The following is a 27,370-nucleotide window of genomic DNA, read 5'->3' as shown; positions in this document are numbered from 1 at the left end:
TCCATTTCCCCACAACACTCTGAGTCACATTCTTGCAGGGACTAATTTCATTTTTGTCTGTGTTGGAGGCTTGTACTATGTCAACCACCGTTTTGTAAAAAATACCAACCAGTAAAGTTTTTACTTTATAGAAATTGCAGAAGCTACAGTTGTTGGTTCTTCCAAATTTCAACTCATTGCGTCCAAGTTCTTGCATTTCTTGAAAGTGGTAAACTCAGCAACAGTGGTAGAACTCCATAATGAATTTTGGGTCAGGAGTATCCTAATCGAATGTAGACATCCAATTCCTTTTTACGTTATTACGTAATTCACAGTTTTTGTATGGTTGTATAGTCACATGACTTCTACAGGCTAAACAAAATATTAGCAATATACAACTGCAGCAATTTTATTTCCCGCTTTTTTAATTTCAGTTTCTGTATGTGGATGTAAAGCTGTTTATACTATTGGCAGCCAGAAGGCAAGAAGGGATTAAATGAAGTGAGCAGATTGTTTGATGCTCTCTTTGTTTTCTATAAAACAGAGATAGAAAAAAGTTGAGTAATGTTATTTTTGCTTTTTCATCTTCACAGCACACATCTAGTAGTAGTCCTCGTAATTCTTGGGGTTCAGACAGTAAAGTATGGCACCCCCAAAGGAAAATATAGTTGCACCCCAAGCCAAGCCATAGCCCCAGTTGAATTCGTGGTATATCTTCAAAGTGACTGTTTCGATGAACTTGATTGGATACAAGACAAGGCCACACACCTGGAGAACAACTGAAGTAGACAAAAAAGTTACTAGGGGCAATAAATGTAAGCAGAATCAAAACTATCATTAGAAAATTAAATGGAAATCATCTTATTTTTATTTCAAACCATAAACTTTTTCTAAAACTATGTATGGGACATTTTGTTTCAATTGTAATACATAATCAACACATAAGTCCAACTCACATACAACTGGTAACAATTCCTAAGTCTGAAATACACACATAATTAGAAGTTATTATGACATCTTAAGTGAAGTTATTTTTTAATTCCTATTAGTTGTTCAACTTTGAATTGATTATGAAATTGATCATTAAAGCATATAAGCGCTATATAGTTTGGTATAGACATGTGATTCACATTTGATAGGACTTTCTGATAACTTGCTTTCCCCCTGCTGAGTGTTATCTCAAGAAGCTTATTGAAGTTCCTGGTTTTAGTGTAATCTCATAAACTCCACAAACCAGACTCTGCTTAGACTTTGATTGCTTTTCAAACTTTGCAGAAGTTGGTGACTTGCTGAAAAATATCCCCTATTGTTTTCATTTATACCACATGTGTAAGCGCTTGGGTTTAGTAAATCACCTAACAATCTTTATATAATGGGTTAAATCAATATTTGCATTAGAACTATATTTGTATTTTCAAATTAATACTAATGAATGAAAAGGGTAAATGTCCGGTGATCCACTTAAAGATGTTGTAAACTCATTAGTAATATAAGATCAGTAACTATTTAGTATTAACCCAACTGGTGTGTTGTTACAATTAAAGATAATCTAACAAAATCTCATCTTCCAGCATGTAGGGGACTATTTTTCTTTAGTTTTCAAATATCGCTATTGGAACCAGAGCTATACTAAGCTGCCCTAAGATTTTTTTTTAAACAAATTCCTGCTTACAGGCAGAGATGAGATATTGTTTTTTTAACACAAGCTGATCCTGTTGATTGGTCTCTACCCTTTGTTGGAAGCATTGGGGTGAAGAAATGAATCTACAGTTCTGCACAAAGTTCCACTGTTCTACTTACCTACAACCCTCTCAGTAAACTAGAACTTCATTACAATACCTCTTAACCACTGATCCTTTAGTTTTAGATTATAACCTCATGTTCTAACATGTCTTCTTCTTTGATGTAGATTTACCTTCTGTACCTTCAACTTACACTCCAAACTATTAATCCTTTTAGTATTCCTACTCTGAACTATCTCCATAGTGCCAATAACCTTTTGGGGATGGTGTCTTCAAAATTGTACATAATACTCCAGGTCGGGTCTGACAAGAGATCTGTGAAGTAGCATAACCATTTCCTTCTTACAGCTACTAATACCAGTAGTTATACAACCTAGCAGTCCGTAAAATAATCTTCTTAAATCATATTCTGCCTTGGGAATTTTACGTGCCAATTGCATTATTTAACATTTATCAACAATAAACTACAGCAGCCACACGTTCAACCACAATGTAGGCAGGAACAATATTTGTAGCCTCCTTAATTACACCAATATGTATGGTTATGGTGATAATACTGATTTATTGTCAGAAATGGAAATCAAATCCCATATCATTGATGCAGATTAAGGGAAATTAAAATCATTACAAACTTTTTGTGATCATGATACCACAGAAAGTATCATCTTGTTTTAAAGTATTTGTCAGACACAGATTTAGACATATAGCATTTTGTTAGGTATCAAGAAAAAAGGTGACCATGGATTTGCAAGAAGGATTTGATGCAAGAAGGCAACTACAGACAGCCTTTACATTGCCACAAAATGTGGGAAATATTAGTGATAAAATGGCTGCATGAAAATGCCAAAATGGGCTTGAAATATCCTGGGTTGTCTTCTTTCTTCAGTAGCGTATAGTACTATGGGGTGGTTTTGATATCTGTGAACACTATTGGACAGTCCCACCATGCTAAATTTGAAAAAAAAAAATGTTTGAAAAATTGATACACACCTTGTAACATTTGCCCTATAACAGCAAAATCAGATGAAATGAAAATCTTCGGTATATAGATTGGTTTCCATAAAAGGTTATTGTGGTGTTTTTCTATTGGGTTTTGCTGTGTACAATTTCTATACATATAAAACTGTGAAAAAAGTCTTGCATTTATATTTATTGTTTCAAAAGAAAGCCCTAATTGTTGTAAAAAAATTATATATAATTTGTGCTTAAGAGATTCAATATAAATCTCATATTTTATATAAATGTATCAAAATGGAATTAGCAAATTACTATAATTTAAAAAAAACCCTACCGAAAGGAATATTTCCCATTGAAAAACACTGGGTAATGTTACTGATGTGCTCAAAGAAACATTAATTCACATCAGACAAACTATGCTGTTGGAACCCGCTCAGGTAATGTTACATTATATAAGAGAAAATCTGGAAGTTATGTCCCCATACACAACTGCCGGGTCACCTCTGTGTCAGGACCAATGCTGCTTGAGATTCACTAATAAAATATGCTAAAAAATAATCGTAATGAAGTAAGGTAATTGTTTTATACTATTTGTAGCAAAGTTTTGTCAAAAACATATATAAAGCTAATAAATGATATTTAAAAAAAAGGAAAATTATGCTTATTTTACAGGATGTTTAAAGTTACATCTTCAATCTATTTAACACTAATGTATACTTTAGTTTTTTTTTACTTATCCTTTCTACCTTGAAATCTAATGATATGAAACATAAAAATAAATACCTCCACAATAAAATAAAATGAAGCTTAATCTGGGTTATATAAAGTTCAGTCTATCAACACTGCTTTGGTTTATTCCACAGACATTTTAGATAATATGATCTGATTTTTACACGTAATGATCTGAGCATGTGTGTAAGTCATTGTGCACTGAATATATAATGGCAGTGTCAATTGCTCAGTGTCACCCAGGCATGCAGAGAAGACTTGTATTAACCTGACACATTTTGACTGGGTGTGGGAATTATGTGCAATTCTGTTTGCTACAATTTGAGTGCATGCAGGTTGACAGAAAATGTAGCATACTCTGGATGAACCGGGGAGGGGGAGTGCCTGAAGGCTCTGCCCCTTTGCTCGAAGTAACCTCACGTTGAACTTCTGCAAAATGGCAGCGGTTCCAGGCAGACCCCCTCTCGATTGGAGGAACGAGGAAAACTGTGTGCCATTAGCCTCCGTTCTTTTGTGAACTCCTGCCTCCCGCACATATTCTGCCCTGTTCCTCCGATCGGAGGAAAGAGTGTGCCCGGAAGCTCTACCATTTTACAAAAGTTCCCTGAGAGGTTATGTCCCGTTGTCCACGGAGAAGCTGACAAAGAATAAGACTTTTTAGTGCAGCTGATGAAGAAAGAAAAAATAAGAAGAACAAGAAGATGCCTAGCATGGCACAGAGATGGAGACATGGAAGCTGATGGCGGAGAACATGGAGACATTCCGAGAGAGAGTGAAGGTGAGAGAGTGTAAATGTGAGAGTGCGTGAGAGCACCAACAAAATGTCAAGCTCTTTGCTTCATTTTCGCTTGTTTAGTTGGGGGCCCCTACGAATCTGAATGCACAAGTCTAGTTGTTTTATATATTGCCCCCTTGCACCCAAGGTACAAGGTGGGAGGATAGGCTTTCCCATCCCTTCCTTCCCTTCAATCTTTCTTTCTTTCTTCTTGTTCTTTCTCCCCATTCTTTCTTTCCTTTTCTTTCATACCATTTTTACCTTCCTTTTCTTTCATAGCATTCTTTCCTTTGCTTTATTTCTTCCTTCCTTCCTTCCATTAAATTCATGTTTAACCATCCCATCCTACTGGACAAGAATGGGGAGAATGGCCTCTTCTTAGGCTATTTTCTAAAATATTTAACCTTCAACAGGATTTGGGATAGAGGAATCCCAAATCCACGCCTCTGAGTGTTAATAAGTAGCCCTCACTTTACCACACAAATATTGGGGGAGGAGGGGGTACACAAGCTGGCATCCCCATTAGTCACTCAGAGGTCCTGGACAATATGTTACAACTAAAGACTCATTAAATTAATTTAACTGTATCTGTTGGACTAGTTGATACAAAAAATAACGAACACTCCAGAAAGAGTATGTTATGTGTGCTTTTCATCTAGTAACAAAGTATTGATCTGATTTTGTATTACTTTCATCTACATAGGTCTTAATGCATTCATTTCAAAAAGCCATGTACAATATTTACACCACAAGAGGTTTCTCTTTCAGCAAAAATATTTTGTTTACTACATTTCCAGACTGCAGTTCAATGTCAGACATTTGCTGCAGCTGTTATACATGGAGCCAAGCTTCCAGTGATTAATACATGAATATACAGCAAAATGAAAATAGTCAGAGAAATAGCTTTTTTTGTTGTTTAGACAAGAGCTATTTTTAAATTTAATACCATTCTATTAGGCATTATTGCTTCAAGGGCTTGTACTTACAGATTCATTTGCTGTCTCAAGTGGTTACGAGAAACAAATGCTTAAAATATGTGAAATGCTGTCAGCTAAAACAAAATCATATACTTATTTCAGGATATGCAAATAGGTATATAATTCCTTTTTTTTTCTTTCCAAAATTTCTGGGTTATGTGAAGTTGTCATTTAATGGTAGCAATGGTTGTTATTCTTCTAAAGCATATACTGTACCCTTTAATGGGTAATGGGTAATGACTAGGCTTGGGTAGACTGAATGGTTTGATAACAATCAGAATTACCTGCAGCAAACAGCATGACTGCCACTGGTCTGTAGAACCGTCTGCGAGATCCCACGCAGATGGAGACCAGGCCAACAAGGAATGCAATGAGGATGATTGCAGCACCTCCCAATAGTAAAGCGAGGGTGGCAATCTGCCAATCTAAAACAAATGGGAGAAAACCAGTTAGTTCATTTAAACTGCACAAAAAATACAACCTAGGGGAGCGCACAACCTAAAAAAGCGACAAAGCATACACATTCAGATTCCCAGGTTGCTGCTAGAATAATAATGACCAATAAGTACACAAAACAAAGCTTTGTTTAGTTAACCCCTTAACGACAATCCCCGTACATGTACGGGGTTGCCGTGCAACGGGTTAACGACAATGCCCGTACATGTACGGGCTGCCGTTAAATAGCTGCATTGCCGCGATCGCGGCGTTTTCGCCGCGATCGGCGGCTTTGCAGCATCCACGGAAGCCTCACAAGTGAGGCTGACCGTGGATCCGGGGAGGGCAGCCCTCGGCAGCCCTCCCCGGAAGAAAAATGGCCGCCGCCGCACCGATCATCAAAGATCGCGGCGGTGCCCGGCTAAAACTGCTTAGGAAGCGATCGGAATCGCTTCCTAAGCATAAACTGTGTTGCTGACATGCCTCAGTATCGAGGCATGTAGCAACACTACCCCCCGACCCCCGATCGCCTTGTGATTGCTCCGAGGAGCAACCACAAGTGCCATCCTGTGAATGACGTTGCCGTCATTCACAGGATGGCATTAACGATAGATCTTAGTTCACAGAGGGTCTATCCAGACCCTCTTGAGAACTCTCGAGCTCCTCCTGCAGGTTGAATGCAGGTACTGCATCCAACCATGCAAGGTCAATGGAGCCCAGCTCACTATTGAGAGTGATTAGTAATAAAAAAAAAAAAAAAAAAATTGGTCAAAAATGTTTAAAAAAAAATTAAAAAAAATATGGTAACGTAAAAATCCCCACTGTCACCAAAAAAAAAAAAAAAAAAAAAAAAAAAGTTTTTAATAAGCAAGTCCTAAAATTCTTTATCTTTACAAAAATTCCAGCATGGAAAGAGTTAAAATATTGGCATTACAAATGCCCATAGGGTGTCTAGTATTAAAAAATATATGATTTGATGGGGTAAATTGAATTGGCCGGGTTCAAAGATGTCCCAAATATGGGACATGGGGCAGATGTCTAAATGGCAAAAAATACACACCTCACAAAGGCGGCATTTTACTTCCCAAATAACCCTACAAACCCATGCATGTGGGGTATCACTGCGCTCAGGAGATGTTACTGAACACATATTGGGGTGTTGTTTGACACGGACATACACCAGGAGCGATAGATTTATACCTGAAGTCCAACACGTGTGAAAAAAATACAAAAAAAAATTACTACCATAAAGTTTCACTAAGGGCGGTGGTAAAATTAGTGCATGCAAAGGGTTAAAATACCAGCATTTCAGATGCCTTGGGGTGTCTAGTTTTTAAAAATATATGACTTGATGGGGTAAATTGCATTATCCGGCTTCAAAGATACCCGAAATGGCACATGGGGGGAAGAATTACCAGATTTGGAAAAAATGGTTTTGAAATGGCAAAACGCTACCTGTACTTATTGCCCCATAACGTGCAGAAAAAAGCAAAAAAACATAAAAACATTGGGTATTTCTAAACTCAGGACAAATAGTAGAATCTATTTAGCAGGTTTTTTCATTCGTTTTTGCAGATAAGTAAAAGTTTTCTGTTTAAAAAGTGAGAAAAAGTAATTTTTTAACAAAAAATCCCCATATTTTATCATTTTTTTTATACTAAATTAGATGATATGATAAAATGAATGGTATCTAAAGAAAGCCCTGTTTGTCCTGGAAAAAACAATATATAATATGTGTGGGAGCACGAAATGAGAGAGAAGAAAATCACAGCTAAACAGTAACACTGAAAAACGTTAAAAGAGCCATTGTCCCACAATATACTACGAGTAAAAACCCCTATTGTCCTTAAGGGGTTAATTTAAACTGTTCTGATAGTTGGAGCGATGTGCTTATAAAATATCATATTGACCCAAATACAAGCTGTCGCTGAATGTAAATAGTATCCTTAAATCTGGATTTTTGATGTTCTGACTACAGGTCACACATCTGTTTTATGATTTGTGAAGGAAATGTACTTATACTGCGTTGTGTTGAAAAGCAAACTATTGAATTTTATTCATACATGTCTAATGTGAATAAGTGCAAGTAAGGTTTTGAAACTACCATGCAATTTGAAAACTAGCATGTGTATTTGAAGTAAGCAACATTATTTAATGATAAAAAGCTAAATATTAATTTGTGTGGAATTAAATCAGAATAGCGAAACCAGAAAGCTATCAGATTAAAAGCACATTTGTTTACAAACGCAGATGTGCCACTCGTTACTGATAAGAATTTTGTCAAAACAAAATAAAGACAATTTCCAATGGTCAGTATATCAGAGCTGAACGATGACGGATATTACCCCTTCTTCCAGCCAGATACTTTTCCCATGCAAGTTATGCCAATTATTTCCTCGAAAAAATTAATCAATTAGAAGCAGGAATGCATCTCTGTTCGCTTTGGACATCTGTTGCACGTATGAATTATCACAAATAAAAAGTGAAATAAATAACTGAACTATTTTTGAATTGACGATAATGTATTCGAGTAAAAAATAAAAGTCGACATGTATCAGCATTACCATTATACCTTGTTCCTTAAAATATTCCCTGCTGACAGTATGCAGTATATGGTTTTGATGAGGTTGCATAAAGTATGTTCTCATTCTGTTCTCATACAAATTGTGGCGTGTCAGACTAGGCATTATCCTGAATATATATTTTTTAATTTTCTAAAAAGATTGTCTTAGAAATTTAAAAGTATTAAAAAAATAATACTGCTTAACCATAATTTTCATACAGTTATAAACTCTATTACTATCCTCTCATCATTGGCCGAGATCAGTGTAAGCTGAATGAATGAGGGAGTAAATGAATGAATGAGTAAATGTTATGTGTATTTATGGGCAACAATAGGGCAGGCAGGCTGTTAAGGGGGCAGGGATGGCACAGACAGGCTACTTAAAGGGCAGAGGTGGCACAAACAGGCTGCTTCAAGGGCAGAGATGGCACAGTCAGGGTGCTTTAGGGGCAGAAGTAGTACAGGCAGGCTGCTTCAGGGGCAGAAGTAGCACAGGCAGGCTACTTCAGGGGCAGAAGTAGCACAGGGAGGCTACTTCAGGAGTAGAGGGTGCACAGGCAGGATGCTTCAGGGGCAAATGTGGCACAGACAGGCTGCTTCAGGGGTAAAGGCCTACCACCTCAGTGTTTAGTGTTAGGAGTTATGCTACACTACCGTCAATGTCTGGCTCAGTGTATAGTGATAGGGGTTATGCTATACCATCATCAATGTCTGGCTCAGTATAAAGTGATAGGAGTTATGCTGCCACTTATATGTTCAGTAAATGTTACTTATTTAAACATATTAAATGTATTTCTAAGATATTGTTTTCTCTAGATTTTTTCCAGTTGACATACAGTTTACAAATTTGTGACATTTGTAATCTTTTGGTGGGTGTCTTTACATTTTAAAGTGGGGGGTGCTACATACAGGATCCACCCCAAGTACCAAATACTCTACGCCACTGATTTTATATGTATGTGCATTTGTCAAGCAGTGTGTATGTGAGATATACAGTATATGTATAAGATACATTTGTGTGTGTAATCTTATCCACTGTGTCCCTGAATGGCAGATGTTAAATGTGGTCACCCCAGCCCTCGCTGGGAGGCATCACGATGCTTCAATAACCTCTTTGTCCCCAAATGGCTTGTCAGGGCCCCTAAATGGCTTGTGTGTGTCATCTTTGCACCCAAGCGGTTTGTCAGTGCCCCATACAGCTTGTTTGTGCCACCTTTGCACCCAAAAGTCTTGTCTGTGCAATCTATACACCCAAATGGCTTGTCAGTGTCCCCCAAAAGCTTGTCTGTGCCATCTTTGCCAAGAACGGAAAATTCTGATGGTGTAAAGGGAGGGTTATGTGGGGGTTATCTGGGGAAGGGGGGCCAAGACCATTTGTTTAATGTTTAACCTCTGATGGTGTCCTTGCTATTCCTAAACACTTTTAAAAAGCAGTAATATCAAGGACTAGGTTATTAAGTGCAGGGAAGCATAAGTGAATTAACATGCACAGAAGCATTCACTGTATACATTCATCTGGAATCTAGCTGCTTGAATCTAAAATATGTCCATTTATGCAAAAAAAAAAGTTGGTTAAAGTGATAACAGAGAAAAACAATTAAAAGGATTTGATCAATATTTTCATATTAATTGGTAAATAGTTATTATTCCAGTATTTATTGGCTGCACCTGAAAAGGTTCTTGGATGGACTTCACCCTTTACTTGGGAGAGGTGAAGAGTTGGTAAGGTTTCTTTTTTCAATTTCAAACACCATAGCAGAGATGGGGGGGGTATGTGATTGGAGAGGAAAGGAACCTAAGGATTTTTATGATAGTCTGACTTTCCTTTAATGAGCAGGGGTGGGGGACTTGAAATTTTAAATTTTCATTGAATTTTAATGCATTCAGTTGAATCTTCAACCTACAAACTTGCATATACTCACAAACAACTGACATATTAGTGAATAATTCTGTTTCTGCAGGAGTGACACCAACTGTTCAAGTGTAGCAGACTTGAACCTGGATTTAAACTGAAACAGAACTGCAATTCTGAAGCACCCTGCTGTGGTCCTTTTGTCCGAATCTCTTACTGAAGCTGTGTTTTGACTCTTGACTACTTGCTCTTTGTACTGACCTTGGCTACACCTGACTACCCATTTGGTGTACAAAACCCTGCATTGGCTATCTGTCCTGAGTACCTTATCTGGCTTCCATTGGTTACCTGTCATGGGCATCAAACTCTGGCAATGTGTATACAGGCATCTGGCACAAACCTAAATGGAACTGACTCAGCATTTAACTGTAAACATATTTTGTACAGCGCCGTATTCTAGCCCAGGCCGACAAGATGTCAGTATGTGTGTGCAAATGTATGGTGCCAGAGTCAGTATGTCTACTGTATTGTAGTGCCATATTCAGTATGTATGTATGTATAGTGAGTATCTATTGTATATATGTATATTGTTAGACAGTGCTCGTGTGTGAGTGTTTCTTGTTAGATAGGGTGCATGTGTATAAGAGTGAGGTGGAGAGAAAGGTCTCTAGCCAAAATGTTGAAAACTGAGAAAACAAAATGGGGGTTGGGTGTGCCAAACACATTTCAATGTTCTACTCTTTACATTTTGGTGCTAATAAGAATATTTACTAGCATAAATATGGTTTAATATGAAACCTTGAAAGAACTGAATCTTTGACAGATACACTACAACACAAAAAGAAGAAGAATTGTTAAACATACAAGCTTCAGGGTTTATGTGTAAAATACCCTTTGTCATGAAGGGATTAATTGGGGTACTGTATAAAGGGGTGCATCACTGAAGAAAGGTGTGTTTTATGTCGTATTGCCACAATAAACATTCTGTAACTGCAGACCAGGGGGTAATATAGGAAAATAAAAACATGAGTGGGGGAAAAATAGTGTCTCCTACATTTTTGGGCTGGCTCCTAGATCCAAACCAAAGGATAAAGGTGCATTGTTGTGAGATAAAACATATCTCGCAAAGTTAGCTATACCTTCTGAGGGATCAACCTCAAAAGTTGCATCTTTTCATAATCCACCGAATCCTATCAATAGAGATAGGTAGGGTTTGTAAGAAAAGCAAAACACCCAATGGAGTTTGTGGTATAATTTTAAAAAGACAAGTGACAATTGATATACGGGATATAGTTAACCTCGGGATTGGTAAATTAAGTTTAGTGATGTCTACTTCCCACATTCAATCTCACCTCCCACATGCTTTCCACAATATGATTAATTAAAAATGAACTAAATATTATATCTTGACTACCCCACTACCTATAACTAGTGCTTGTAGCGGAGACATGGATTCCACCTATGCACCATGTTGGTAGTTATTGGCCAAGACGTCTTGCATCTGAAGTTTACATGACCCCAAACCACCTCTCAGTTATGAGTTTACTTTATCTTCATTAAATACTGGTGTGCCCCCTAAACCTTCACTCTTGATTGCTTTGGCATATGTAAGAGAAAACCCAACCACAGAGAATTTTCCCTATTATTATTTTTTTGTGAACAGAAACTCTTGTTAATGTACACCACTTTACTGCTCATTTTAAAATAATTGGCCATTAGTGTTGCCTTATAGGTAATTGTGCTTTATGTATATTATCTCTGATTTAAATGACATTTGTTTCTTTTTTAAAACGCGATATAAATTACGCTAACGCTTAAATTACATTACTGTCATCGACTAAATTAAAATCTAAAATTAAAAGGATGTATTTCTTTTACATTTAACCGTAGCCTAAAAACTGAATTAAGATTCCACATAAAAGCTCCACTATACAGAATTAGAAAAGACATTGCACTTACTGCTCAGCCATCTCTGAAATCAGTGAGAGTGGCTAAGTGAAGAAAATGATCTGATGAGGAAAATACCAATTTCATGCCACTTGATAATAAAACCACTAGTTCTGGACTTTTGCATGCATTTGAATCTATTGAATTTTACTTCTTTACCATATTTAGTATGGGAGTGTAATCTAATGCCCTGATGGTATGCAGTGGGAAAAATGGTTTCTTTGGAACAGTTTCCTCTGCTTTCAATGGCCTTATAAAAGAAAAATAACAGAGCAACAACTACTAGACTTGTGAAGAATGCTAGGCAGAAACAGGAATAACAGATAAAACATAAATGCCTTTCGAACTATTACCAACTTGCATTTGCATTCACGCAAAATAAAGCTCAACTCACATCTACCTGCTTACAGGAAAAGAGAGATGATGTGAAGGTTAACAAACTGGTGAGTGTCCTGACGTAAAGGGAAATTCCAGCCATCATGTCCACTATGCCAATCAGTGGAAAAAATCGTCAGACCACAAAGGAGGAGTACAGCTTCTAGCTCAGGTAAGTGTTTTATTTTGTTTATTTTATTTATTTTCACAGATGCATATTAAAGTGGTTTATACAGCACCATCATATTCCTCAGTGCTGTAAATTTGAAAAACAGGACACAACAATTAGTGCATAATAAAATATGTGCTATGTGAAATACGTATTCCTATTATCATTATTATTATTTAAAGCACCAAGCATATTGTATGTTCTACACTAGACAGAGGAAATAGAAAGCAAACACACCAAAATAAGAAATGAAAAGCAGACTCCAGTAATAACTTAAAACTATAACTAATCGATAAGGCTTATAGATGTTTGAAGGAGAAACTTGCACGTATAATACCGTATTTGCTCGATTATAAGACGAGGTTTTTTTCAGAGCAAATGCTCTGAAAAATACCCCTCGTCTTATAATCGGGGTCGTCTTATAATCAGACCTCAAATAGGTCTGACTATGAGACGACTAAGATCCAGATCCCCCGCAGCTGCAGGGGACCTGGATCCTCCTGTCTCCCCCTCCCCCCTCCGCCCCACTTACCGGTACTTCTAAGTCCCCGGTGTGTAGCTGGGGAAGCGTGTAGATGTCTGCACGACAACTCACGCTGCAGCTGGAAGGAGGTGTGGCTAGCAGCGGGGGTTGTCTGCGTCCATCGCGCAGACCTTCCCCGGCTGTCAGAGATCAGTTTGGGGGGGGCAGTGGGAGTGTTAAATGGGGGGGCATAAGTCATTCCTGGAGGCAGAGTGTTCTATGAAATGCCTTTTAACCCCCTTAATGCCACTCTGCCTCCTGAAATGCCTTAAACCTCCCTATATGCCACTCTGCCCCATAATATGCCTTTTAACCCCCTTAATGCCAGAGTGGCATATAGGGGTATAAGGCATTTCTGGAGGCAGAGTGACACATAGGGGGTCAAAAGGCATATCATGGGGCACAGTGGCATATAGGGGGTATAAGGCATTTCTGGGGGAGATGTGCATAACTGGGGGGGCAGGGTGGAAAATAGAAGGAAGTAAAACCAAAATATTTTTCTCAATCATAGCTTTTATTAAAAAAATTGTTTACATGAATTAACATTTACTGGTAAAACTTTTTTCCTATAGGGTCGTCTTATATAAAGGCTTTTTCTTTTTTCCTAAATTAATATTCAGATTTGGGGGGTCGTCTTATAATCAGGGTTGTCTTATAATCGAGCAAATACGGTAATTAAAGGGGAATACCAACATTTTTTTGCACCAAAAAAAAAAAAGTTTTCCAAATAAAGTTAGGATTCATTTAGTGTCATAATTAAATTAACATAGTCTTTGGTAACAGATAATAATATTTTTCTAATAACGTAACACTTTAGTAGTGTATTACAAAGTATTTGATATGGAAATAATGTTCTATCTTTAAATGCACAAAAAACGATGTTATTGTGATTATGTCTCCTTCATGTGAGAATAAAACTATTTGAAAATATCAGAAATGCATGTTTAAAATATTTAGCACTATTAATAAATCTGAAAGAAGAGGCACAACCCAGTAGATGTGCAATTGACTTAGTTTAACATTGGTAGCCTGTATGAACAAAGAAGCTTCTATTATACATGACGTTTAACTGTTCGTATCTCACCTTACTGAATAAACTCCATTCAAAACTTTGCTGCCTAACAAGAACTTATATATACACAGACATCTAATAACTCAGGAAATGAAGTCAAACCTAAGTAAACATTTTTTTTAAAGCAAGTTCAGTTTCAAGTTAATACATTAGAGTTTTGTCAAAGAGCATTATTGGTAGCACAAATTGTCAAATTTGCGAATAAAATTCTGGAGCCTAAAATGGTACTTTTATTTACACTATCATCACAAATGTTATTTTTAACTCTCACAAAAGATGCAATTTTATTGGGTTGAATTTTCATCCAAAATATTTTTAAAACATTTGAATTTATGAAATAAAAACATTAATTGCACTCTCTAGGCTAGGAAAGTAAATCTAAATAATCTAAATAAATGTAATTTTAGCTTTCCCATATATATTGGTGTAATACCATAAAAATAACACATACAGCTTTATGAAGCATTTTCAGTTCATATGGAAACAGTCAGTAACCAGCAAAATTCGGGGCGCATGTGTACATAGAAAAAAGAAATAATCTGATAGTGTAATATTGTCAAAAACAATAAGATATGTAGAAGGTGTAAAATGCACTCACAAACAGTGCCAGCACAACAGGCTCGTCTGAGGTATGAAGACTGTTCTTTATTCTTTAAAATCTCTAAGAGCATAAAATAAAGAAAACAACCATATGGTGCAGTATCTTCCTTAATAGTATGTGCGCAAGTTAAAAAAGCACTTACAGGATGGTTGAATTCAAGTCGCTATTCAAAATAAATGTCCATTGAAGTGGATCAGGAACATGCAGATTAAAAACTTCTCAACGCGTTTCGCCGCTCACTGGGCTTCCTCAGGAGAAATAAATATCAATTGATGTCATCCGCTATGATAATCCGCAATCGTGGTGAGTAAAAAATTTCTATTTTTACTCACCACGATTGCGGATTATCATAGCGGATGACATCAATTGATATTTATTTCTCCTGAGGAAGCCCAGTGAGCGGCGAAACGCGTTGAGAAGTTTTTAATCTGCATGTTCCTGATCCACTTCAATGGACATTTATTTTGAATAGCGACTTGAATTCAACCATCCTGTAAGTGCTTTTTTAACTTGCGCACATACTATTAAGGAAGATACTGCACCATATGGTTGTTTTCTTTATTTTATGCTCTTAGAGATTTTAAAGAATAAAGAACAGTCTTCATACCTCAGACGAGCCTGTTGTGCTGGCACTGTTTGTGAGTGCATTTTACACCTTCTACATATCTTATTGTTTTTGACAATATTACACTATCAGATTATTTCTTTTTTCTATGTACACATGCGCCCCGAATTTTGCTGGTTACGTGTTTGAACGCCGAGAGGAGCGTTTTGGTTGGGCTGCGGCAGTGATACATTAGAGAAGTATTTTTTGGTTCCTATTCTTTTACCATCACCTTACACGTGTTTTTTGGGTGTTTTTAGTTTTTAGTTTTTCTGGAAACAGTCAGTGTCTGGTTCTTTGTCATATGACATTCATTGCACAAAAGAATTGTGAATAAGGCAACCATATTCACCATTTAATAATTCTGAGAAGAATTTAGCCATTTAATTGTAACGACCCCTTTCCACCTACAACCTGTGCCTCTACTTATACTGTCTCAGTCCAAGAACATATCATTTACTCCACACCTCACTTATAAGAGGCTTAAAAATGTTATTTTATAAGGCGCAACCCTCAAATGTTATTATGCTAATTTATACAGAATATGCTGCCTATACAGACCCCTCATCTTTACCTAATGTACTGGCGTTCTCTACCACGGAAATTGACTTGTTCTACTTTCAATTAGTTCCATGATCTATGCATACTTAAATGAATATTAAGCATTCCAATAGTATGCAGAGGTTCTTAAAATATCCCTTAAATCCTGCTAAACTAGAGCAATCTATAGGCAGTCTTGATAAATGTATTATCAAATCAATAGGATATACAAGGTCACACAACATAAACATAAACCTTTCATAAAATAATAAAACCACTTAGTCACCCTTATCCTATGTACATAATATGTGGTCAAAATGATTTGAAAGAGCAACATAATGTGAACAGTGCCATGTTAGTCCAAAGAAGATAGCGATTACATCTATAGTGTGGGAGATCATGATTATTTAATTATTTTTGCATTACTAAAACTAACAAACAGAGAGTAATCTAGATTATAATGACACAACCACAAAAATTATACTTAAACAAGTGTCAAAGGCCCTACTACGCTACATATATAGTTTGGACACACTGACTACATTCAAGGAAATAAGTATTAAAAATACATTTTAGTATTTAGTTCATAAGTTTTGCAAGCAACTAACAAATATATATTCGAAGATAATATGTTACATTTCTGTTCACAAGTAAGATCGTTGGGGTAGGGACTGAGTAAATGTTGGGTAAAACCTGTTTTATCCTATCGTTCTACAGATCGCTCCAGTTGTAGATTGAAACAAGGAACACTAAACCACTCCATAACCCAACATATTTCTAATGCTTAAAATAGTATTGAAAATGAATGCGTTCAAATAATACTGTTCTGTATATTGTTGCATTTAGCAGTACCAACTCATTTTCTTATCGAAGGAAGTCTATTTCTCTTGATGAAAGCTTAACTTTATGATTCTATAAACTTCTACTAACTAACTAACTAACTTTTTGTAATGTTCTCTTTTACAGCTGAATAGCTTTGTTTCCATGACAGAAGTCAATGGCCCAAAAAATGAATAACTATTGGTCTAAAAAAAAACAAAAAAAAACCTGCAAACAGACGCACATTTCTTCTTTGTTGTTGCTGATTACGGAGTGTATACATTGCTCTCTTTAGTGTTAAAAAGGTGCTAAGTAAATGCACTGCAGGTGAGAGTGACATAATCAACACCAAGAAAATAAACCACAATAACATTTCATTTAGGAGTATGATTAGCACAACAAAGGTAACTATTTTCTCTTTATAAAACTCGTGTGAATGGTAGGTCCATTTTTTTACCTACATTATGAATTATTATTAGGAAAACCCTAAACATTTTCAAGAATTACTGCACTACTACTACTACTACTTTTAACCTTAACTGCCTATAAAACTGTTGCCTTTTTATGAATGAATGTCTAATGTGATTGGCACATACAGTGAGTCTTGTGTCCTCTTAAAAGCATATTTTTGATTGGTAAAGTTAAACATTTTCTTATATTGTAATTTTACACCCTAAATCCCTCTAGACTGTAAGCAGGGCCCTCCTCACCTGTTGTCTCTGTTAATCAATTTGTTATGCTACTTGTTATGTCCTGTCTACTCATTGTACAGCGCTACGGAATTTGATGGCGCTATATAAAACAATAAATAATAATATCGCTATATGTGGAGTGGGGGGTTCACCAAGTGAGTAAAAGCAATTACAGTAAGCGGAAGAAATCTTTTTCTAACATGCATCTCTTATGCTTCACCAAGGTATTTCACAGGTTAACGTGAATGCCTCGCAGTTATATAGTGAACTGTATCATGGTATTCAATGCAGCAAATGCAAGAAACTAGAAATTAGCTATATAAGATAAATGCACATGCATGTATCATGCATGCATGCAAGTGTCTATATATATATAAATAAATAATCTGAAAATTCTTTATGGACCCTTTTATACACCAATACTGTTTCAATGCACTTAGTATTGTCAATGGTAATGTTTTGGAAACATTTAACAAAATCATCCAAGTGACAAAGCCCCACTGCAACAGCAATATATTCCATAGAAATTTGCAGATTGCAAACGCAATAAAAAAAAAAAAATGAATGCTTGAAAATTAAGTTTCTGCTCTAAGAGGTAATATTTTACCATATAGCTGGGAAACATACAAGTATGACAGTAAACCAAATTACAAAAAAATATTCATTTTCAGAATGCCATCTACTACTCCTATGAACGTGTCATTCGCCTATCTCTATTTAAGTTGTTAAAAACATTTGTCCCACCTAGTCGGCTTTTTTAATGCAACTTAGTTGAATTACTTTGCTCTTAGATTTAATATGTTTATCTCATCATGCATGTTTAAATTACCTTACGGTATTAGTGCTACCATTTATGCCGCGATGCTCCAATTATTTACTACTCTATCAGTGAAGTTAACCGATTTACTTTTAAATCCATGATGACAGAGGGCATATTCACTGTGTGAGTATATACAGATTGCTTATATCATTTAATAGATCACATTGCAATGTTTACACCACCTTACAAAAGAATGGCCCAGAGACCCATACTCCTGACAATACTTTGGTGACTAAACTAAAGGTGTTTGCTGGCATCTCTAAACAAAGTACTTTCACAATGGCCCTGGTTTCTTAATCAGCAATACAATGTAAACAAGATATGGTTTTAAACAAGATTCTATAGCTGCATAAGTAGTACATTTGAAGTAGTTTTCTTATTAGACAAAGTAAATAATTTGATTTCAAGAAAGCTTTGCAGTCTGTGTATATATATATATATATATATATATATATTGTGACAGTGTAAACCCCAGGGAGATGCTTAGTGTGGCATTTGGGTACAGGTGCTATCCAGATCGTAAATATGGGTCCCTGGGGTGGAGCAATTGGAGAGCAGAGTGGGCCAATGCTCCGTTTCCCCATGCTGTGGAAATTCCATGCCGGGTTTTCCAGGAGGCAAGAAATCTGCAGGATCCGGTCCGGGATTCCTATGGGGCCGGCATCAGGCACAGGTGCTGGACATTAAAAACTCCTGGAGCCTGATACTCAGAGAGACTGTTGGGGGAAGAGGAAGTTCCCTGAGCTCCCAGGGCAAGGAGAGGCCCTGAAGAAGACAATCCCTGAGCCAAGTGAGGCAATACCTGCCTGGACATTTTGTGTGCTGTCTGGGGGAGGTTTTCCAGAGCCTGGCATAGCTGGGTCTGGCTGGGAGGTTGAGGTAGTGGGTGATTAGGCTGGTCAGTGTGGACCAGCATAGTTCAGTTAGAGAGGGCTCCAATTGGGAGCTAGGTTTTCTTTTTATGATTTGGTTTTTGGGGTTTAAGCAGTTAAAATAAAGCGCTGTTTTGTTCAAAGCTGCTGTTCCTGACTCTGATTGCCCTAGAGGACTGTGCTTAGGACCCCTAAAAGTGACACGTATAGCCCTCATGCTATAGGGTATACATACATACATACACACACACACTCCGGTATATATATTGCAGGGAGATGAGATGGTGACATTGTAACACATTTCAAGATGTCTTTACTAAACACTAGTTTTCCAAGAGTAAACATAACCTTTAGGCTTTGGTCGTAAGTCATTGGAACTTTCCTCTAGAGCACTGTCACTACTATAGTGACAATGAGCTGGAGAGATAAAGCTACCATTAGTAATAGCAATCATTCCATAGACTGCAATGGAACAAATGAGATAAAAAAAAACAATACACATTATATTATCAATTCATGCATCTAGGCCAATACATCTCTTTTTTATGTTATTGCTTTCTATGCAATCTATGTGAGATTCCTATTCAATCACTTGTTGTAGATTTATCTCCAGCAATGAATCCAGCTCAATATGAGTAATACTTAATAAACTGCTATTGTATTGTGGCGCTATATAAATATCACCAATGTGTGTAAAGTTCAGATTAAGTACATCTCTGTATATAAATATATCTCAGGAGGATACCATGAAGCGAAGGAGGATGCAATATACATCTTGCTTAACACAAATTGGTATATTATCACATTATAGATTTCATTTAGAATATATCACCGTGTTTCACTGAAAGATGCAGTGTCAACAGGTGTTAAAGGTTTTTAGAAGATTTAGACAGCACAGGTCACCCTACCTTATGGAAAACTGTGCACACATGAGGAATTGGATAGATTATAACTAAAAACTAAGAATGTGCACACCTGGCAAAGTTCTCCAAAATAATTGTATTCCTTTTAGTTATCAATTCTACATTCCACCTGATAAAACATTAACAGGACCGCTTTAGCCAATTAAAATACTTTTAATAATTTCTAGTATCTCATTTGTGTTTCTCTTTGTATCTTTTCCATATAACGTTGGCCGGTCATGCTCAGCGTACTGGAAGAGAGGCTGGTGCAGGGTAGGACAGTGTGTGTCCACGACAGAAAGCCCTGTCGGTCTCAGGAGAGTTCTTCCCCTTTCAACCTTTCAACCACTTCCCACCTTGGGTTGTGCCTTTTGGGTTCGAGTGGCAGTGAGACTAACTCAGGGGTACACATGTAGTCAGACAGGAGTCTGTGGATAACCATTAAGCAAGCCAATGTCAGGAAGCCGGAGTTAAGAATAACCAAGGTCAACTCGAGGCCAGGAAGCCAGAGTTCAGTACAATCAGGGTCAAGTCAAGGTTAAACAGGAGTGGAATATGCGATAGAATGCGCTAGGATAGGATACACTACTGAAAGCATAGCTATGACCATCTGAGGGTAAGGTGTAAGTGAATAGTGAGGACTTATATAGGGCCATGAAGGTGGAAAAATTGGTGCAACACTCAACGTGGAGTGACATAACTCCATTCATGTAGGGCTATGACAGCCATTTTGTGTGTGGCACGGCTGCAGCTGGCAGCGTGAAGCCACATGGAGGTAAAAAATAAATTATGAAAATAAAACAGGATCATATTCTATTAACTAGGCCATAATAACTATTATTATTATTATTTTACGATTCTGGTCATGGGGGGGAGGAATAAATATAACTTCCCGAAAAGGAATTAAGCCAATACACAGAGCTCTCCAGTGCCCTGTTTTTTAACCAAAATACACAAAGAACCAGAGGTCATCCTCTGAGACTGGAAGAGCGAAGATTTTATAGACAACAAAGGAAGGAATTCTTTACAGTAAGGACAATAAAGGTATGGAATTCACTGCCAACAGAGGTGGTGCTATCAAGCACAATGGATATTTCTATATACATAAATGATAAAACAGAACATTAATATTTTAGAGGTTCTGGATCCAAGGAGAAATCTGATTGCCTTTTGGAGCCAAGGAGGACCCCCCCCCCAAGTGGCAAAATCAGAAAAACAGCTTAATTGGATTTATTTCCCTTCTATTGTATTAAAAGTAGGAAGCATATGTAAAAGGGTTAAACTTGATGGACTTACGTCTTTTTTCAACCTGAATTATTATATAACTATGTTCCCCTGAACACAATTCATAGACAGTAGATGTAAGGAAATAGTCTGTTAAAGAACCATTTTGACAACAAATATTTAGGCAAAATTAGGCATACATCGTTTATTGTGCCACAATATGGAAAGTATGTTGCATTTCACATCCGTAAAACATTGATGGTAAGTATTTTTTTACTAGAATGTATAATGTTAACATATGGAAAATTACAACCCACTCATGGTTGCCATCTCTTGCATGTATAAATGTGTTAAATCATATATGAGTATAGGTGCTGTTCCGCCTACTCCTATTTATGTTTTTGTAACCAAAAGCATTAGAAACATAATTCTTAAAACTGCTAAATGGCCAAACCCTTCCCTGAATTCATTCCTTTAGTCATTTAAAATTTGATCTCCCAAATAATTTTGCTAGAAACGTCATGTGACACAAAAGTAGGTTGTTGCCATAGAAACTGAAAGGCTCCTCAAAAGTTTTCTGTAATAAAATGCCAAATCTGCTATTGTTTATTTCAGAGTTTCAATGTATTGGCTAAGGTGAAAAAGCATGTCAGATTTTAGCATAATAAAACATAAATTTGGGCCCCAAACTTCCATTCTAATTACATCTCTTTATTAGTTTCACTTACCTACTTACCTACCTACTATGGCTTTGATAGCTAGGATTATCTAATCACAAAAGTGTAACATGCCTGCAGACATTAGCATGCAGAAAACATAGTTTATCATTTATTTATGATGTATACGTATGTTTATAGCCCCAACAAGTAGCACTAAACCAATCCGCCAGCCTGCCATATTTAAATAGTATACTAAAATTATGTTACGCACCAGCACTGTGTAACAAGACCACTGGTCTCCTCATACTCCTCATAAAAACTACATATAACAATACATCAGGGCTCGACAAATCCCAGGCACCAGGCGCCAGGTCGCCATGGCGACAGAGAATTTTATCCTGGCGCCTAGGTTTTTGTCAGCCTCTTACATCTGCAAAAAATTGCCCCCGCGCTGCTGCTGTCTGCCCAGGACAGACAGCACAGCCACTTCGAGCCCGCCCCCAAGTCTGAGATCACTCCCACAGAGTGATCCTGTAGGCTGAAACCTCGGTTGCAGGAAAACCACCAAGCTTCAGGGAAGGTGGTTGTGTGTCGGGGGACCTGACCCAACACCCCCCAGCTGCCTGATTGCTCCATGAGAGCGACAGTGCAGCGTTAACCCCTTCAGTGCCGTGATCAGGCAGGCCAGCAATGCCCAGGCAGGCCAGCAACAGCAAAAACGAGCCCCCACAAGCCCTTTGATGACTCCTGTAGGCATGGATGCCTACAGCAGTCATCAAAGAGACTACCCCTGGAATGGCTGGTCTATAGACCAGCAATTGCGTCCCAGCTGCCAGAGGCAGCTTCAGGGACAGGGGAGAGGGTTCTTCGGTCTCCACATGAGTGTGGACACCAGCCCCAACCCTCCCCTGCTGCCTGATCGCTCCATGAGAGCGACAGTGCAGCGTTAACCCCTTCAATGGCACAAATGTGTATGACACATTCGTGGCATTGCAGGGGTTAACATTTGTCCCCAATAGCTTGTGGGGACTAAATATCAGTCAATGCTGTGCTCCAATGGAACATCAGCATTGAAAGAGTTAAAAAAAATCAAAATAATAATAATAAAAAAAAAAAACAGCACTGACCTGGAAGTCCAGGGTGCTTCCAGGTCAAATGCTGTGAGTTTAGTAAGTGGGCTGATGATGATCAGATCACTCCTGACCAACTGTTAGTTTTAAAAAAAAATCCTGGCTCCTAACTTTTTTAGCTGGCGCCTAGATTCACAACAAATTTGTCAAGCCCTGCACATAGACAATGATTACCTTGCACACATGGTACCGAAAAAATAATAATGTGTAACAAAAGTTCTATTTGAGTCAACGTTTACTGTATTTTGACATGAATATAAAAATCATGAGTTACAATGTGCACAATATATTACATACAAACTAGATTCACTTAGCTCCAGATTTAGTAGTGTGTGTATATATATATATATATATATATATATATATATATACACACACATTCCCTACTAAGTGGAAGTTACAACATTTGCCCTAAAAATATAGTACAAGAACCATAATTCACAGAACTAGCCAAGGGCAATGTCCTACAGACAAAACCAAACAAGAAATAAGCTCGTCTAGAACAAATTCAAAGGTTTCTAATTGCAAAATTCTGAACAGATTCCAGCTGAAACATTTGAAAGATCTCAAAACAAACCCACATAACAACACTTTAGTTAAACAAGCAATGGAATATGCGTTGGTATCCACAGAAATGAATAGTGCTGTGTTAGGTATTTCACATTGTAAATTGTTCTATTTTAATCTTCTAGACCAAACCGATGATAAAAATAAAAGGAAACACTAAACAGATCGACTAAATGCACTGTAGTACTTTTTTATTTTCCTCCTGTCATTAAGCAAAGTGATGTTAAAAAGGACTCACAAGAGTCCTTTATGATCCAATAGCAAGCTTCAGATGTCAAACATAAAGGCTCTGTTCAAGCATAATTATTCATTTACTCAAGAAATAGCTTGAGAAACCTGGGTCTTTTCTTTGACCTTGAAATTCTCCAAAGCAACATTTAGCAAAATAAGAGTAGCTTACTGCAAAAACCTTTGTAAAAAAAAAAAAACAAAAAAAAAACACTGAACAACTCAGACGAGGATAAAGAAAAAAGTGGGGGAAGGGAAAAAAAAAAATAAGTGTGAAACCCACATCTGCTTTTTATTTCTGACTTTAGTATGTGAAAAAAGGACTCGATTTCACATTGTTCAACATATCTTTTGTTTTCTAATACAAAAGCCAGACAGCTGACATGCACTGAGCTATTTGAGAAGGCAGGGGCCACATTATGTAGGGTTTAAAAGCTTTGTCATTGTTTCTCAACTTAGCAGATACAATCTTGGATGCGTAATTGCTCAAAATATGCATTCTGGGGGGAAAAATGAAACCACTGAAATATGCAAATACTTCTTTTGAGGCACTTTTCCCTTTTCCAGTATAGAAAATGTGTCTTGGAACCATGATATTAAAATGCAAAGTCAATGAACTGAGATAATATATTGCGGTTGCTTAGGAGATACTATTTAAGCTTAAATTCTTCCATAAATTTACATTCTGGTAAGATGACAAAACAAATCCAAAAGGATTGCTTAGAAAAAAATATTAAAAATAGACAAATTACCACATATTACACATTTATTATGGTATGCATCACCCCATGGCTGTGCTTCTCAGGTATATGTTAGGATGCAGCTAGAATGAGGAAATATTTCATTCCAAATGTTGATTATTTTTCTAGCCAACACTATCTTTTTCCGAGAAAGCATTTTGAAAGGTTATACTTAAGTGATGCATTAAATCAGTGGCCCTTGAGTGAGTTTGGTCATACTCACTAAAAGGTGTGAAAGCTTTTCGCACTTCACAGTTGCTCCACAGGCTCAGCAATTTACAAAAACATTGCTTTCACACTAGTGATGAAGCGGATAATGCAGTCATAACTGGGCCGTGAGTCCTACCACAATCTCATGTAAAACCATAAACACCTCAGCCTCTGGTGTCTTCCATACTCAGTGTCTCTACAAAAAACCCTGATTCTCCAGCCAATCACATGCCTCGTCCTTTCCGATTGGCTGTGTTGCAGCCAATCCTGAAATCGGCCCCATATGCTATGTAAGGGTATGTATCTGGATGCCTATGTACACACGTTTATGGCTTTGGTTTTGTGTGTGACTTTGTCTCTCTTTATGCATGTATGGGAGGGATACCAAAGGTGTTGGGAAATGTTTGTGGTAGAGGACTTGGGAGCCAAGTACAACTAGTGCCCTGTGGCAAAGACATTTCTACCTACTTTGCCTTTCAAAATCTCTCCAGAAAACTCCCCATTTGTTGTGCAGAAGTATATATCCTTAATAAATGAATTAATTAATTAGTTAATTAGGCCATAACATTTCAGTATAAAAGCAATAATGTAGCAAATGGAAACATTTCTCTTAATTCTTAGTACATCTTCATCAGTGGAAATGGAAAAGTCAGGAGGCTACATAAAGCAGAATAAACACACTCTCAAAACACAAGCATAATAATTGCATGTTTTGGGGTTTTTGGTCCTCCAAAATTATACATCAAAAATCTGAAAGGAAAAATTGCGGTAAGGGCTCAGGAGGAGGGGGAGCAGATTTTTTGTCACAAAGAAACCAAACACGTTCTAATAACATGTTATTATGCTTGTGGGTTGATGAGGAATGAACATAACGTTCATTTTAAATTATTTGTTTAGAAACATAAACTTAAACTACAAAACAGAAGCGTAACTGAAACCAATTTATAAAGAAAAGATCACGTCTTGTAGAATGATACACATATGAATTGCATAGCAAGTTCTAAAAGTGGTGCAGGGACATAGAACCTCCCCAAAAATGTTCTTTCGGATTGCCCTACACTGGGTTTGCGGTTTGCACAAGAATTAGTCACACTATGCATGGCCCTTGATTTAATTCACTTGACACAAATCATTTACTAGAAAAATACATACAGATTTTGGGCAGAATTTTTCGGTATTGCACAATTAATGACTGTATAGTAAGCAGTTTATAGCAATGTTTTTTTTTTGATTTCCATTAATGCAATTTAATACATGTAAAGGAAAACACCATCAAACTGTCGAAAGAAGAATATAGTATGTTCAATATCATTTTCACATATGAGACTTACATTAAATTAGGTCATAGCATAGAATCCAAGCATTCTAATACAGAACTTTATTATATGATTACATCATGCAAATTAAAGCATGTTTACTACCAGAAAACCTATATCCATAACCATATTATATCATAAAAATACATAAAGAGCATTTATACCAGACAGGCTCCTGGCCACCAATTAAAGATAATGGGAGCTATCTGGTATATTCAATTATTTACCACTCAAACAAAGAAACTATGGAAACTACATCCAAACATATAACACCCTATACAAAAATCAGCACATTCACAGTAACCTGTAAGGAATGCAATAGGGAGAGGTTTTTTTTTTTGCTATAATTCTGTGAGGCTACTACATATGACCATCTGTATAATAAAAATCAGGTATAATCGGTATATTTAGAGTTGTTAGTCTATATCGAGTGTCTATTTTAAGCAGGAAAAAAAAAACATTTAAAAAAAAAACATTTTCAAAGCTTAATCAATCATGTGGCTTTACTATACTGCAACTATGTCAAGTAAGCGATCTAAGCATGGGAAGGAAGGAAGCAACATTGCAAGAGACACAAAACAGCTACTGAAGCAATAAACAAATAAAAATAAATATAAATAAGGCCAACCATCTACAACTACAATGCAGTTAAAACAACAACAACAAATCCAACCTTGTTTTAATTTTTTTTTTACAGATAATTTTAACCCTCTAAATGCCAGGCGAGCTCGCAGCCCTCTTGAAATCAAGAGGTTAAAGACTCATCCTTTCTATTTTGATGCACTTAAGTGTTTCTTTTTATCAGGACCGGAATAGGATGCAGAAGCACAAACAGCCGCACACAACAAAGGGAGAGAATCCAAAATCAAACTAAAAGAAGCTTTGCAAAGCCCGAACCCTATGGCTGATTGCATTCTTTGATCATTAGTTAATGCAGCTAATAATAGTAGCGTTTAAGGTTAGAAGAGACGGGTGCCAAGAGACAGTAAGCAGACAGATGGTAGTTTTATTCTTTCCCTAAAGCAGGATACTCTGCTGGTATTTGGTGTTTCTGGAGCAGCCCCGAGTGCGGGAAGCTCTGCATGTTTCTCACCGCTCTGCAGGGTGGACTCGCAGATCCAGTGGTTGGCAGGTTTCCTACAGGACTCCCATAGGGAAAGGTAATACTGGTTGTCCGCCGTCACCCAGGCTGGGCTCAGAACGGCTCCGATGTCCAGACACAGAGCCAGGAAGATGCACACAAGTCCCACCAGCTTCAGAGGGGTAAGAACCGAAGAGCGGACCTCTTCCATCCCGCTGGCAGATGAAGCCATGGTCCCCTCGCCAGATCAGCAGCAACCAGACACTACAG

General features: G+C 37.2%; 1 protein-coding gene across 1 annotated transcript; it reads right to left on the bottom strand.

The window, feature by feature from the left end:
* Window positions 1-413: 413 nt before the first annotated feature.
* TMEM47 (transmembrane protein 47) lies at window positions 414-27,370 on the bottom strand. The gene is made up of 3 exons (XM_053455064.1): window positions 27,113-27,370; window positions 5,444-5,584; window positions 414-758 (listed from the first exon to the last, which is right to left on the bottom strand). The coding sequence occupies exons 1-3, from the start codon at window positions 27,330-27,332 to the stop codon at window positions 580-582; spliced, it is 540 nt and encodes a 179-aa protein (XP_053311039.1). The 5' UTR covers window positions 27,333-27,370; the 3' UTR covers window positions 414-579.

Source organism: Spea bombifrons, chromosome 2, assembly GCF_027358695.1.
Source record: "Spea bombifrons isolate aSpeBom1 chromosome 2, aSpeBom1.2.pri, whole genome shotgun sequence".
Classification (NCBI taxonomy): Eukaryota; Metazoa; Chordata; class Amphibia; order Anura; family Pelobatidae; genus Spea; species Spea bombifrons.
The sequence above is the reverse complement of the archived record's forward strand: the minus strand, read 5'-3'. Positions and strand labels throughout refer to the sequence as shown.